Source organism: Nylanderia fulva, unplaced genomic scaffold (assembly GCF_048542155.1).
Source record: "Nylanderia fulva isolate GAGA-0341 unplaced genomic scaffold, ASM4854215v1 Scaffold65, whole genome shotgun sequence".
NCBI classification, from domain to species: Eukaryota; Metazoa; Arthropoda; class Insecta; order Hymenoptera; family Formicidae; genus Nylanderia; species Nylanderia fulva.
This window is the reverse complement of record NW_028190753.1, coordinates 301,519-315,003: the sequence shown is the minus strand read 5'-3', so window position 1 is coordinate 315,003 and position 13,485 is coordinate 301,519. Positions and strand designations below refer to the sequence as shown.

The following is a 13,485-nucleotide window of genomic DNA, read 5'->3' as shown; positions in this document are numbered from 1 at the left end:
TTGTCCTTCTGTACTTTTATGAAACGAGTTTCTTAATGCAATGGTATCCCACTTTTACATCAGGATTTTTTATCGCGGATGCAATAAATTCTGACATCGTCTCAATGTAAGGAATGACAATGTATTTTTTATTATCTTCAGTGTTATTATTATTGATTGCTGTATTATTTGTTCTAGTTTTATTGAAATTATTGATAGTAAAATTTTTTAATCTGCGTTTTATTTTTATAAAAATTACATTTAGGGGGTATCCGTTAGACAGTAATGTGTTGATAACAAATTCTAAATTTTTTTTATGAAACCGTGGATGTGATAATAAAATCGCTCTATCAACTAAATTGTAAATTATTCCTATTTTTTGGCATTTAGGATGGTTATAATAAGAAGAAACTAATCTACCTGAATATGTTTTTTTGTGAAACCAATCCGTATAAATTGTGTTGTCTATTATTTTGAGAGAGATGTCCAAAAAATTTAAGTTACAGGCCTCATGCTCAACTGTGAATTTTAACCTCGTGCTCAACTGTGAATTGTAACCTCTCATGATAATTATTAAATTTCTCAACGATATGTGAGACTTTCTCAGAATGAGTGCAAAACACAATATCATCCACGTAATGGTAGTAAAAAATTAAATCAAAGTCCAGCGCATTTTGTATTGATGCCTCTAGATCCTGCTTGACTACATCAGCAATAAAAGGAGACAACGGAAACCCCATAGGGGAACCATAAGTTTGTTTATAAATAGTGTTGTTGAACGTGAAATAAGTAAAGAATAAAACAAATTTTATGATATTAATAAATTCGTTTATTGGAATATTTGTGAAAGTTTCTATATGTTGCCATCTCCTGCTAATACCGTCTAATGCAAGATCCAAAAAATTTTAATTTTAAAACTAATTACAAATTAAACTCTAATATTCTTAATTACAATAAACGTTTCAAACTATACTTAGTCTTTCTCAATACGCAAAAAAATAAAATTATGAAAATCATTCTAATAAAGAGTCGCAATACAATAGTCAAAATAAATTAGATATAAGAGTTTTAACAAGGCTCTGTAATATAAATATAAATTTAACGTATAAGACGGGCAACAAGAGCCAAATCGCGGATGACAATGCGTTATCCTAACGAAACTAAATAATTTTCCGTTAGAATTAAATACCGGTGCACAAAGCACCAAATTTTTTACTTGGACACGGCCAAGATTTTAAAATATGAAATAATCTCATATTTGAGATTTAATTTCAATACCCCCTTTAACCCCCCTACGGAAAATAAATAAATGAATGCAAGAGAAAAATATAGATCCGAAAATCGCTGAATCGGGAATCGAACCCGAGACCTTTCGCTTGCCGGGCGACTGCTCTTCCAGCTGAGCTATTCAGATCCTTTCGATTCTATACTTTTCTCTGTTATATATATTAATGTTGGTAAACAAACGCATTTTTAAGCCAGCGTGTATCAATATAAGAGTTTTAACAAAGCTCTGTAATATAAATATAAATTTAACGTATAAGACGGGCAACAAGAGCCAAATCGCGGATGACAATGCGTTATCCTAACGAAACTAAATAATTTTCCGTTAGAATTAAATACGCTTAAAAATGCGTATTTTTATATGTATGTAAAAACCATTTTTATATGTATAAGATTTAACGTTGTAGGATGCCGGGTTAACGTGATCAAATGATTGTACGCGTTTTGAAACGGTTTAAATTAGTTTATTCACTTTTACAAGTTCGTCGCGTACGGAGACTTATGTTTCTCGGCGCTCGCTCTCTCGAGGACTGACTCGAGGGCTGCGCGAATTTCGGAGCTCGCGTAGGGCGGCAGCCGATCGGGGTCCTCGATTGGACCATCGGAAAATCAGGCGATGTACACACGCCAATTAGCGGCGAGTGTACACGTTGGTTTCACGTGTTTCCTTGGCGTAAACACTAAGGAATTTAACAAAAAACATTCTAGAAAATTTGATCGTCCTCGAGGATTCGATCCGAAGAACGAATCTTCAACATACCGCCCGCCTCGTATGCGAACGAATGCGAAATAAAGTTAAACGAAGCGGGAACGAATCGTCGAGGAAGATGATTACAAAACATACAGGTGAAGACGACTCGCGCTGAGAAAGTCGTCTCGAAGATTACATAACTCTTACAAGTTAGCGGCTTTATCCGTTGCGGACGCGTTAGAGTTATCACGTATTGGCAGTCGGCATAATTGCGCAATAGGTCGTTTCAATGTGTACCGTGCGGTGCGTATGGTCACAACTCGAACGAGTCCATCAGATCCAGGATGGATCTGCTGTACTCGGGCAAGCTCCCATTTGCTCGGAGGGAGCACGGGACTTTTAACTAATACTAATTCGCCTATTGCGAAGTTAGGAGACTGCTTGCACCACTTGTTTCGCTGTTGAAGCGAATGTAAATAATCCTGTGACCAGGCACGCCACACGGTTTCCTGCATGGCACGGACTAGTTGCCATCGCGAGAGCCTACGCGGGTCGATCGCGAGTACCGATTCCTCCGGAACGGCTACGAGGGGCCGTCCAATCAGAAAGTGACCCGGGGTGAGCGCCGACAAGTCACCCGGGTCGTCACTAAGCGGAGCGATTGGTCGCGAGTTAAGGCACGCTTCTATTTTACATAGAAGCGTCGCGAGTTCAGCCCTCGAAAGTGTGTGGGAACCAACAGCGCGCCTCAGATGCGTTTTAAGGCTCTTGACTCCGGCCTCCCAAAGGCCGCCGAAATGTGGAGCGGCGGAGGGAATGAAATGCCAGTTCACTCCGTCGCCTGCGAGCGCGTTTCGCAATTCAGCATCCTTCGATAAGGATTGAAAGTGTCGATGGAGTTCGTGGTTGGCTCCATGAAAATTTGTGCCGTTGTCGCTATACATGTGACGCGGCAGACCTCTTCGGCTAGTGAACCTCTGATAGGCTGCGAGAAAGCCGGGCGTGGAGTAATCTTCCACTAATTCGAGGTGAATCGCCCTTGTAGCAAGACAAACAAACAGAGCGATATATACCTTTCTGGCCTTTTGCCCTCTGCCGACGAATGAAATTACGTGGAGTAGGCCGGCGTAATCAACCCCACAATGAGTAAAAGGCGCCGAAGGGGTTATTGAAATTAAATCTTAAATATGAGATTATTTCATATTTTAAAATCTTGGCCGTGTCCAAGTAAAAAATTTGGTGCCTTGTGCACCGGTATTTAATTCTAACGGAAAATTATTTAGTTACGTTAGGATAACGCATTGTCATCCGCGATTTGGCTCTTGTTGCCCGTCTTATACGTTAAATTTATATTTATATTACAGAGCCTTGTTAAAACTCTTATATAGATACACGCTTGCTTAAAAATGCGTTTGTTTACCACCATTAATATATATAACAGAGAAAAGTATAGAATCGAAAGGATCTGAATAGCTCAGCTGGAAGAGCAGTCGCCCGGCAAGCGAAAGGTCTCGGGTTCGATTCCCGATTCAGCGATTTTCGGATCTATATTTTTCTCTTGCATTCATTTATTTATTTTCCGTAGGGGGGTTAAAAGGGGTATTAAAATTAAATCTCAAATATGAGATTATTTCATATTTTAAAATCTTGGCCGTGTCCAAGTAAAAAATTTGGTGCCTTGTGCACCGGTATTTAATTCTAACGGAAAATTATTTAGTTTCGTTAGGATAACGCATTGTCATCCGCGATTTGGCTCTTGTTGCCCGTCTTATACGTTAAATTTATATAAATTAGATAATTATGTCAAAATTAAAAGGCGAAATACATTAATAATACATAAAATAATTAAATAAAGTTTAACACAAAAAAACCATTTAGAAGCAAAAGACAGAGTTAAAGTAAGTTATCAAGCTATTCCAATTTTTTATTAAAAACTCGGAGTGGCTCTAAAAAATTCGCCCAAACACATCATTAGTCGGCCAAAAGTTATCAGTTTGGCAATGACCGTGCCCATCATTACCAAGTCATTTAATAGTTGTGTTATTATAAACTGTATTTAAAAAATATATATTATAAAATAAAAATCACATTATGTATATGTAAGAATTAAAAAATTAAATACGTATTACTTACGATTGTTCTGAATAAATTATAAGTGAAAAAATGCTTCTAATTGTTATTGAACTTAGTACTTGACTGATGTCATGTCAGTTAAAAAAGTTGAATATATAGGTGACAAGCCGCAGAACATAAACATTTTAATAAGTCTAAAAATTCGCTATTTCTTCTTAAATGTCAAAGTAAGCGTTGTCAAGAAATTCGGTGTCTGTATTATTATTTATACCATGCTTTTGTTCCTTTATGTGTATCATCACCGAGATAAGTCTTTTATGGTAGTTCAATTTAATATCAAGTATTTTAACGTTATTCTAATCAAAAACATGTTTTTTAATATTTACAATATGTTCTGAGATCACCGAATGCTTGGAAAAATCAAATTTTATGTTACTAGTATGCTCCTTTAATCTAGTACGTAATTGTCTTTTGGTTTGCCCCACATAAGAAACTTTACAGTATTTACAATTAATTTTGTAGACGACATTAATATTATTATTGTTGTTGTTGTTGTTGTTGTCGTCGTCGTCGTTGTCGTTATCGTTGTTTTGTTATCGTTGTTGTTGTTGTTGTTGTTGTTGTTGTTAGTGTTAGTGTTGGTGTTGTTGTTAGTGTTGTTGTTAGTGTTGTTATTGTTATAAACGGTTTTGTCCTTGTAAATTTTAATAAATTTATTAAGATTTTTAAGACAACGGTAATCCACTTTAAAATCTGATTTTTTAATTGTCGATGCTATTATTTCAGAAATATTATTAATATAGGGGATAACAAAAAACTTTTTGCTCTTTTTCTCTGTAATATCTTTTATTCTTTTATTGTTAAGATAAAAATTGTTCAACATTTTTATTCTCCTATTGATTTCTTTAAAAATTAAATCAATGGGGTAACTGTTATCCAATAATATGTCAATACAGTGTTCCAAATTTTTCTTGTGATATATGGGATGAGATAATTATATTGCTCTATCGACGAGATTATAAATTACCCCTATCTTATGGCACATGAAGTGATTTGATAAGAAAGATAGTACTCTATCTGAACAAATCTTTTTTTGAAATTAGTCTATGTGTATGACGTTATCAATGATCTTAATATTTAGATCTAAAAATTTATGTTTCTCTCAATTTCATATTTAACCGTAAATTGTAGTCGTTGATGGTAACTATTAAATTGGTTTAAAATACTATCTACTTTATTTTTTGGCGCCACCATAATAATGTCATCTACATATCTATGATAAATTGCGATATCGACATCTAATGTATTAATTATCGGTTTTTTTAGATCTTGCATAACAATATTAACAATTATTGGCAATAACAGGGAACCTATGGGCGTGCCATAAACTTGCTTGTAAACGATGTCATTAAATGTGAGGTATGTTGACAATAATAGGTATAAACTTAATCATGACGAATTCAGTTTTGAATGCGCAGTCGACAGAGAAACTTACATCCTTGGCCTTCTTGTCAATATCCTTCTTCTTCTTATCGCGGCTTTTATTCAGCGGCCTTATGACCCACTTTGTGATATTTGTGGCACCGAAACTTTAATTATTCTCTTTGTTCGACTTTTTACGTACATCCTTAGACTTCGTCGGTGGACGCTTCTTTCGAAAATTCTTTGTGCTGAACATAGCATTTTGCAGTGCACTTCCAGATTCGTTCCTTCGAGCTTCGAATTCCTCCAGAATTTTCATTCTTAGAATTTCAGGAGTAGACAACTCATCTCTAGATTCAATGGCGCATCTAAAATTTTCGAAATTAGATGGCATATTATAAAGCAGCATTATCGACAGTAAATCTTTGTTAATTTTTATTTCCATCTCTTTCAGTTTATCGACGGTGTCAAAAGACTTATTAACGTGTTCTCTGACGTTCGCACCGTCTTCCATGCGTAGTAGCGTAAGTTGTTTCAATAGCGTCGCTTTTTGCGTAGGACCTTTGAAGTAATATATACCTTCTAATCTGAGCCATACTTTGCGAGACGTTTCATATTCTTTAATTAGTTTTAATTCGTAAGGACTAATCGATAAAATGATATTTGACTTATTGTTAGTTTTACTGTCGCCTCTTTTCCAATTTTCCAAGGCTGCTGATGTAGTCTCCTGTTTGGTTACCTGCGGCCTTTGTAGTTCATTGCTGATGTGCGCCCATGCATCGTTCTTCGTTAGCAATGCTTGCATCTGTAGCTTCCATTTATCTTAATTTTTACGAGTCAACGCTTCGATCCATACTGCGGAATTCATTTTTGACGATTCTGTATTAGTCCGTAAAAACACGCAACAAACCCCTGGTGAAAATAATTTTACAATTTTTCACACGAAATTATGTGCAAAGTATGATTTCTTATTATATAATTACATGTTTTTGAATTATTTCAACGTGACTTTTACGTCAAATCTACGCGATTTGGACCATATTTATAGTTTTTTATAAATTTACGTAAAAAGTTATAATTTTCTACAACTACATTACGTAATTTAGTTGTAGAAAATTACATATATAATAGAGAAATGTACTGATGTAAAAATTTGTTATAAAGTACCTTCTTCTTTAGTAGCAAAGAAATATTTATAAAATTTTTGAAACTTATTTATGAAAGATATTTTAGAAACAAAAATAATTGGTTAAGTTTTAAGGCTTTTGCGGCTATTGGAATCATTAATGCAAAAAGCTTCCGGATGGATGCCGCGTGATTGAACAGTCTAATCTGACGTTTCGCAAACGTTGCAGTTTGCATCTTCAGGGCTGAGAGCTCCGATACTGAGCCTTTTTGGGTTGTGGTTCTTATATATGCGGAAAGTTTTTTATCTGCAGGAAAGTTGTGGAGACGATCGCGAGAAATAATTGAGATTTGATCGAACTAAATACAATTTATTTAAAGAACGATTTAATGTGTCTTTATGTATTGAAATCGAATGAATAAATGAATTATGTTTACAAAAAATGTTATTAACAATAAATACTGATTAACAAATCAATTAAATAAGAGTTTACAAAAAGTGTTATTAACAATAAATATTGATTAACAAATCAATTAAATAAGTGCAAATGTATAATAAAATGATAAGTGTAAATCTTCAAGATGGTAAGTAAAAAATTTTCATTATCAATGAGTTGCTACTCCCGCTTAAGAAACGTCTTACAACGTTGCAAAATGTATCTTTTTTTTTAACGCGGAAATAGGTCCTAAGAGGTTATAACGGACCTCTTTCCCGGCGCGGCCGGATCGCTCGAATGGGATCACAAGGTTCGGGAAAGGGGTTACCTCCAAGAAACGTACGCCTTTGTAGAGGGTGCAAATTTAACAAATGTTTATTGTGTTCTATATACAAGTATACATGTGTATGATGTGTATGTGTGTGTGTGGGTTTGTGTAGCGCAAATGTGTTTAAGATTGAATGCGTATATGCATGTGAGTATACATGTGTGCGGGTGCAAGTTATAAAACTTGTATACGACGGTATCGGTGTGTGCGGATGCGTGTGTGAATGCGAATATAAATGGATGCAGATACGCGTATGAACGTGTGGATGAATGCGAGTATAAGTGCGTGCGGATGCATGTATAAATGTACGTATAAAGGTGTAGCAATGTATGCGGATGCGCGTGTAAATGCGTGTATGAGTGCGAATAACCCAATATGTGTGGCTACGTGTATACCAATGAATAGCGATGCGTGCTGGTGTGCGAATCGGTTCGGCGGTGATTACGGGTGAATAGTGCAGCTATCGTGTCCTGAAACACATGCGCAAAATAAGGTATTAACTGCACGAGATTAATTGCTAACGCGGAACGTCGATCTATTAATTTGGTCCGGCGATGGGAATGCAGGATTTAAAAGGCCGGCTCTTTAAATTCTCACGGCCGCGTTTGTTTTTCTTTTTCGGGCGCGACGCGGTACGGGGCGCGGTGCGATCTCCGTGTTATTATTGCCGCGCGCGATTCTCTCTCTCGCGCGCACGGGAGCGAGAGAGAGCGGTGCGGTCTCGCAAAACGAGTATTTGTTTTCCGGTATCGTGTCGCGGGGATTCCGTTTATTTTTCCCGAGGAAGTTGGATTGAGGAAATCGGCCGCGGAAATTTCCAACAGAGGCGGAGAAATCCCAACCTCTGAAAAATACAGCCAACTGTGTAGGAGGATAGTCGGAGGAACAGATTTATTCTAGGAGACGCTCGGAGCGGCTTCGTTAGTGAGAACGCACCCACACGAGACGGAGCACCCCCGATCTCTTCGATCTTAGCCTTCTCAGTAGCGTTTTCCGGAGCGGTAGCTGTCGTAAGACGGTACGGAGCAGAATGCCCTTTTTCGATTCGCCGTGAGCTTTTTATTCGGCTCCGTCATCGCTTTCCGTTCGACTCCGGAAGCTTTCGTCTTAATTTTCCAATTAACGCAGCGCGTGGGGGAACGGCAATTATAACGGTACTTTACGCTTCGCGAAACATATAGTTATACCCGTTGATCGGAATTATCAATCTATCTACGTATATATTTGTCACGGCCTTGCGGCGCGGGGCGTATCGTTATAAGGTACAGTGGTTGCAGGCACAGAAGTCGCAGACACAGTAGTTGCAGGCACAGTATAGTTGCAGGTGCAGTAGTTGCTGCATTTGCAGATACAGTTGTTGCAAGTATAATAGATGCAGACGAAGAAGGCGGTGACACAGTAGAAAAATCAGTAGAATCAGTGATATCTTTTCTAAGTAAGAATGCTGGCTTAAGACGTTCCGTTGAAATATTTACAACTTTACCTGAAATATTGATAGCAAAAAAGATAATCATTAATTCTGTTAACAACAGGAAATGAACCCGAATAAAGATATTGAAGAGATTTCCAAACAGAATCATTACGAATCCAGACGTGTGAACAATCGTATACATTTTTATGAAAAAAAGGTGATTTTTTGTGATAATGTGCAGTTGACTGCGACTTAATGTTTCTCATAAAAATTCTGTGTTTTTTCAGAAAAATTTCTGAATCTTGTGTAAGATCTTCAATAAAGAACTCTCCAGGAATTCCAAGTGTGGAACCATAAAGCATTTCAGCAGGGGAACCATGCAAATCCTCTTTGAAGCAGGTGCATAGACCTAACAACACAGTGGGAAGAACTTCTATCCAGTTTTCATTTGCATGATACATAATAGCACTTTTGAGTGTGCGATGCCATCGTTCTAAAATTTTATTTGCAGCTGAATGATAAGCAAAAGTTTTTGTTCACTCGCAACCTACAAGGTCGATGAGAGCTTTGAAGATCGCTGCTTCAAATTGAGATCCTTGATCCGTAGTGATGATATGTGGAAAACCATATCTTGCTATCCAATGAGTATAGAAGGTTGCGACAGTGTCAGCAGAAATTTTAATTAAAGGAATTGCCTCAGGCCAACTCAAAAACTTGTCGACCATAGTCAGACAGTATCGATAATTTTGACATTTAGGAAGAGTACCAATAAAATCAAAATGCACATGTTGAAAACGTTGATCAGGTATTGCAATTCTTTGAGGAATATTCTTTATATTTACTAATTTTGGCTCGCTGGCAAGATAAACAAGTCCGAGATCATTCTTTAATGTCCTTTTTAATGGTAGGCCATATAAATTTCTGTTGAATTAATTTACAGGTTGCCCGGCCACTAGGATGTGTTAAACCGTGGACAACATTAAAAATTTTCCTTTGCAGAAGTTGAAGCACATAAGGACGGACATTAACTGTAAAACAATCACAGTAAATCGGGATAATCGAATCTGTAAGTGTCTGGTTTTGTAACTTAAGAGAAGAATTTGCAAACAATGATTTTAATTCTTCATCTTCTTTTTAAAAATTAGTCAGATCATTTAGTGAAATATTAACTGGCATAGAGATAGACTCAATTCTTAAAAAAGCATCAGCAACTACATTCCCCCTCCTGAAATAAATTCAATGTCAATGAAAATTGAGCAATAAAATCAAGTTGGCGAATTTATCTAGAAGAAGCTTTATTCAACTTCTGTCTAAACATATGAAAGGTTTATGATCGGTATACGTATAAGTAATTGACGTGCTTTAAGTAAATACCAAAAATGTTTAATGGCTAAGTAAATGCCAAGTAATTCACGAGGGTACTATAATTCTTCTGGGTGTTGTCCAATTTCCTGGAGAAAAATGCTATTTTGCGGATGCGTCCGAGTCGGGGTCGTCAATTGTGGAGACGATCGCAGGAAATAACTGAGATTTGATTGAACTAAATACAATTTATTTAAAGAACGATATAATGTTGTCTTTACAGAACTATGTATTGAGATCGAATGAATAAATGAATTATGTTTACAAAAAGATAAGCGTTACTAAGTACTGATTAACAAATCAATTAAATAAGTGTAAATGTATAATAAAATGATAAGTGTAAATCTTCAAGATGGCAAATAAGAAATCTTTATTATTAATGAGTCGTCTCAAAGTATTCCGTTATGACACCCCTAGTGATGTGTGTGTGTGTGCGTGCGTGCGTGTGTGTGTGTGTACGCGCGCGCGCGCGTGTGTGTGTGCGCGCGTGCACGCACGCCAAATAGAGCCAAATTGGTTAAGTCTCTTTTTATTAATTAAAAAAACGTTTATTTTAATATCTGGTTAATAAAATTAGATTGACTACACTGGCTTCAAATATTAGATGAAAATTTTCGTTTCGACTATACGGTTTGTGATCTTTTTCAAAATTTACACAGAAATCTTAACCGATTACATCTACGAGATCGGAAGCGCGAAATTGTCAAATATGCCGCACACCAAAGTCAAATTATGACAAAATCTGTACTCAGTATACCGAATCATATCATAACTTATTATACTCGTTGTGCTTTTGATTTGATAATTTGACTTTTTGATGTGCGGCATATTTGATAATTTCACGCTTCCGATCTCGTAAATGTGATGGGTTAAGATTTCTGTGTAAATTTTGAAAAGGACCACAAACCATATGGTCGAAACGTAAATTTTCATCTAATATTTGAAGCCAATGTAGTCAATCTAATTTTATTATCCAGATATTATTATTCCTAGCGAAGAGAAGTCTCTTGATAGTTTATTTTAATATTAATATAATATAAATTTTATTTAAAATATTTAATAAACGTTAAATAAATATTTACATTATTAACATTAAAATAAACGTTTTTTAATGAATAAAAAGGGACTTAATCAATTATTTTAACGTTTTTAAAATATCTTAGAAAATGAGTTTCAAACATTTTTTAAATATTTCTTTTCTACTGTAGGCATTTTTATATATTTTATTTTAGTCGTGTATAAGAGAAAGGAAAACGAGAGAGACGTTGATTTATTTTATTTATATTTTCGTCTACTTGTCCTTCGACCGGTTTAATTTAATGTGTTGTTACATTTTTATTTATTTGTGCGACCGTAAACCGAATCTCTCTCGTTCGCCAAAGTTATTGTTTTTCGTGAAGACTAAACGATTTAAGCTGTTTAAATAAAAACTGCTCCGATTGGTCCCATACTTTGGGGTGGGAATACTTTTTGGGACAACGCGTATAAATACGTGGATCTTTGAGAGAAAAGAGATCACAATTATAGTTATCATTCTGGCGGCGTTAACCACAGCGAAATCTCCGGCGTCTGTAACGACTCTACGATATATATATATAGAGGATCGCAATAAATACATTTTTAACTGGAACATAATACATATATATATCACTAATCCTTAATCCACATCCTGATTAAAATTAATAACCCGAGCGATATCCATCTGTGTGGAATTTGAGGACCGAGCATCCGTCGACGACGATATAAAAGGCCATTTGGCGCCAACACTACTTGGCTTATCATATCATGATAATTCCTTTATGTTGTTTTTTTCTATGTTGTAATAGGTTGTACGGGTAGTGAAGGAATATTATTACAGTAAAAACATTGATACAGTCATAATACTTCTGCATGAAAAATATCTACAAATAAGTTCATTCGTCCACGCATAGATAATGTTACGATACACAAAGCATTTTTTGTACGCGAACAGTGACCTCTTTTTAGATATTTTTCATGCAGAAGTATGATGACTATGATCAATGTTCCCTCACTTGCCTTAAATAATTATATACTTGCTCTTAAAAATATTTGTGAAAAGTTGTAGAATAATGTGAATGGTTGTGATTTTTGATAATTACAATTTCTACAACTTACTATTACAATACTTTAACAAATGTTTGTAAAAACTTTGTAACAATTTTTTACAACTCACAACAATATTATTACAACTTATTATGAATTCCTCCAATTTTCTGAAATTGGTAAAGTTATGATTTGTTGTTAAAAATTATTATTTTTAGTAGAAATACATAAATTACTGTAAAATTATTTCCGTCAGACATTTGTAATTTTTCATAAATTTACTTAGAAAGTTATGATTTTCTACAACTACATTAACGTTTAGTGATATATTGTAGAAATTTGTAATTTTTAAACAAATTCTACAACTTTTGCAATTAATTAAAAATGTTCATAAACAATTGTTAAAATTTTTAAAATGTAAATATTTTTTATAACTAAATACAAATTATTACAATTTATTATAAATTTTTACAATTTTCATGAATTTATAAAAAGTTGCAATTTGTTGTTTAAAGTTTTAATTTTTTATAAATTTAAATTATTGTAAAATTATTTCCACCAGAGACAACAGTAGAACACGTGTTGCACTTGTTCGACACGTGCGCGCGACAAGCGACAATTATTGTACATCGATAACTGAGCCCATAACCTGTTCGGGCGTCCAGGCGATCGAAATAACGAAGAAACACCGGGATATAGTTCACAGTTAATGAGGAATTTATACCGGGATCGATCTAACCTTGTTACGAGACGAGTTGTCATTGCCGCCAGTGACTGCATATACAACAAAATTGTTTTCATAAAAGGCATAGCCATGGCTACAGGGCAAGTACCAAATACATTTATTATTGAGCCATTTGATTCGACCGATACAAATTTGTCACAATGGCTTCTAAAGTTAGAGGCAGCTTTTAGAATATTTTTAATCAAGGACGAAGCACGTGTCCCATACTTCATTACGTGGGATCGACATCTTTCGATGTCCTTCGCGACCTACTAGCTCCTCAAAATCCTTTTGAGTCGGATTACGAGACTCTGATTACACAATTCTAAAAGGATTTTACGACCCTCCGCCGCTCGAGATAGCGGAAAACTTCAAATTCCACCAACGGAAACAGAATGAGCGAGTCCACCCAGGAATTCCTTGTTGCTTTACAAAAACTGAGCATACATTGTAAATTCGGTGACTACTTAAGGACGGCGCTCAGAAATCAGCTAGTCTTTGGATTGGCAAATAAAAGAGTCCAAGCTTGCCTATTGTAAATACCTCCGATCTTACCCTGGACAAAGCAACGCAGGTAGTCACAAC

The 13,485-nt window shown here is 35.5% G+C and overlaps 2 protein-coding genes across 2 annotated transcripts in view; both read right to left on the bottom strand.

Moving 5' to 3' along the window:
• LOC114931315 (uncharacterized) overlaps window positions 1–13,485 on the bottom strand; it is a 45,465-nt gene that overhangs the window by 4,225 nt on the left and 27,755 nt on the right. The gene's annotated exons all lie outside the window — the stretch shown is intronic.
• On the bottom strand, window positions 5,281–6,452 carry LOC114931320 (uncharacterized). The gene has a single exon (XM_029303303.2). It carries the CDS (start codon window positions 6,252–6,254, stop codon window positions 5,619–5,621), a length of 636 nt encoding a protein of 211 aa, XP_029159136.1. The 5' UTR covers window positions 6,255–6,452; the 3' UTR covers window positions 5,281–5,618.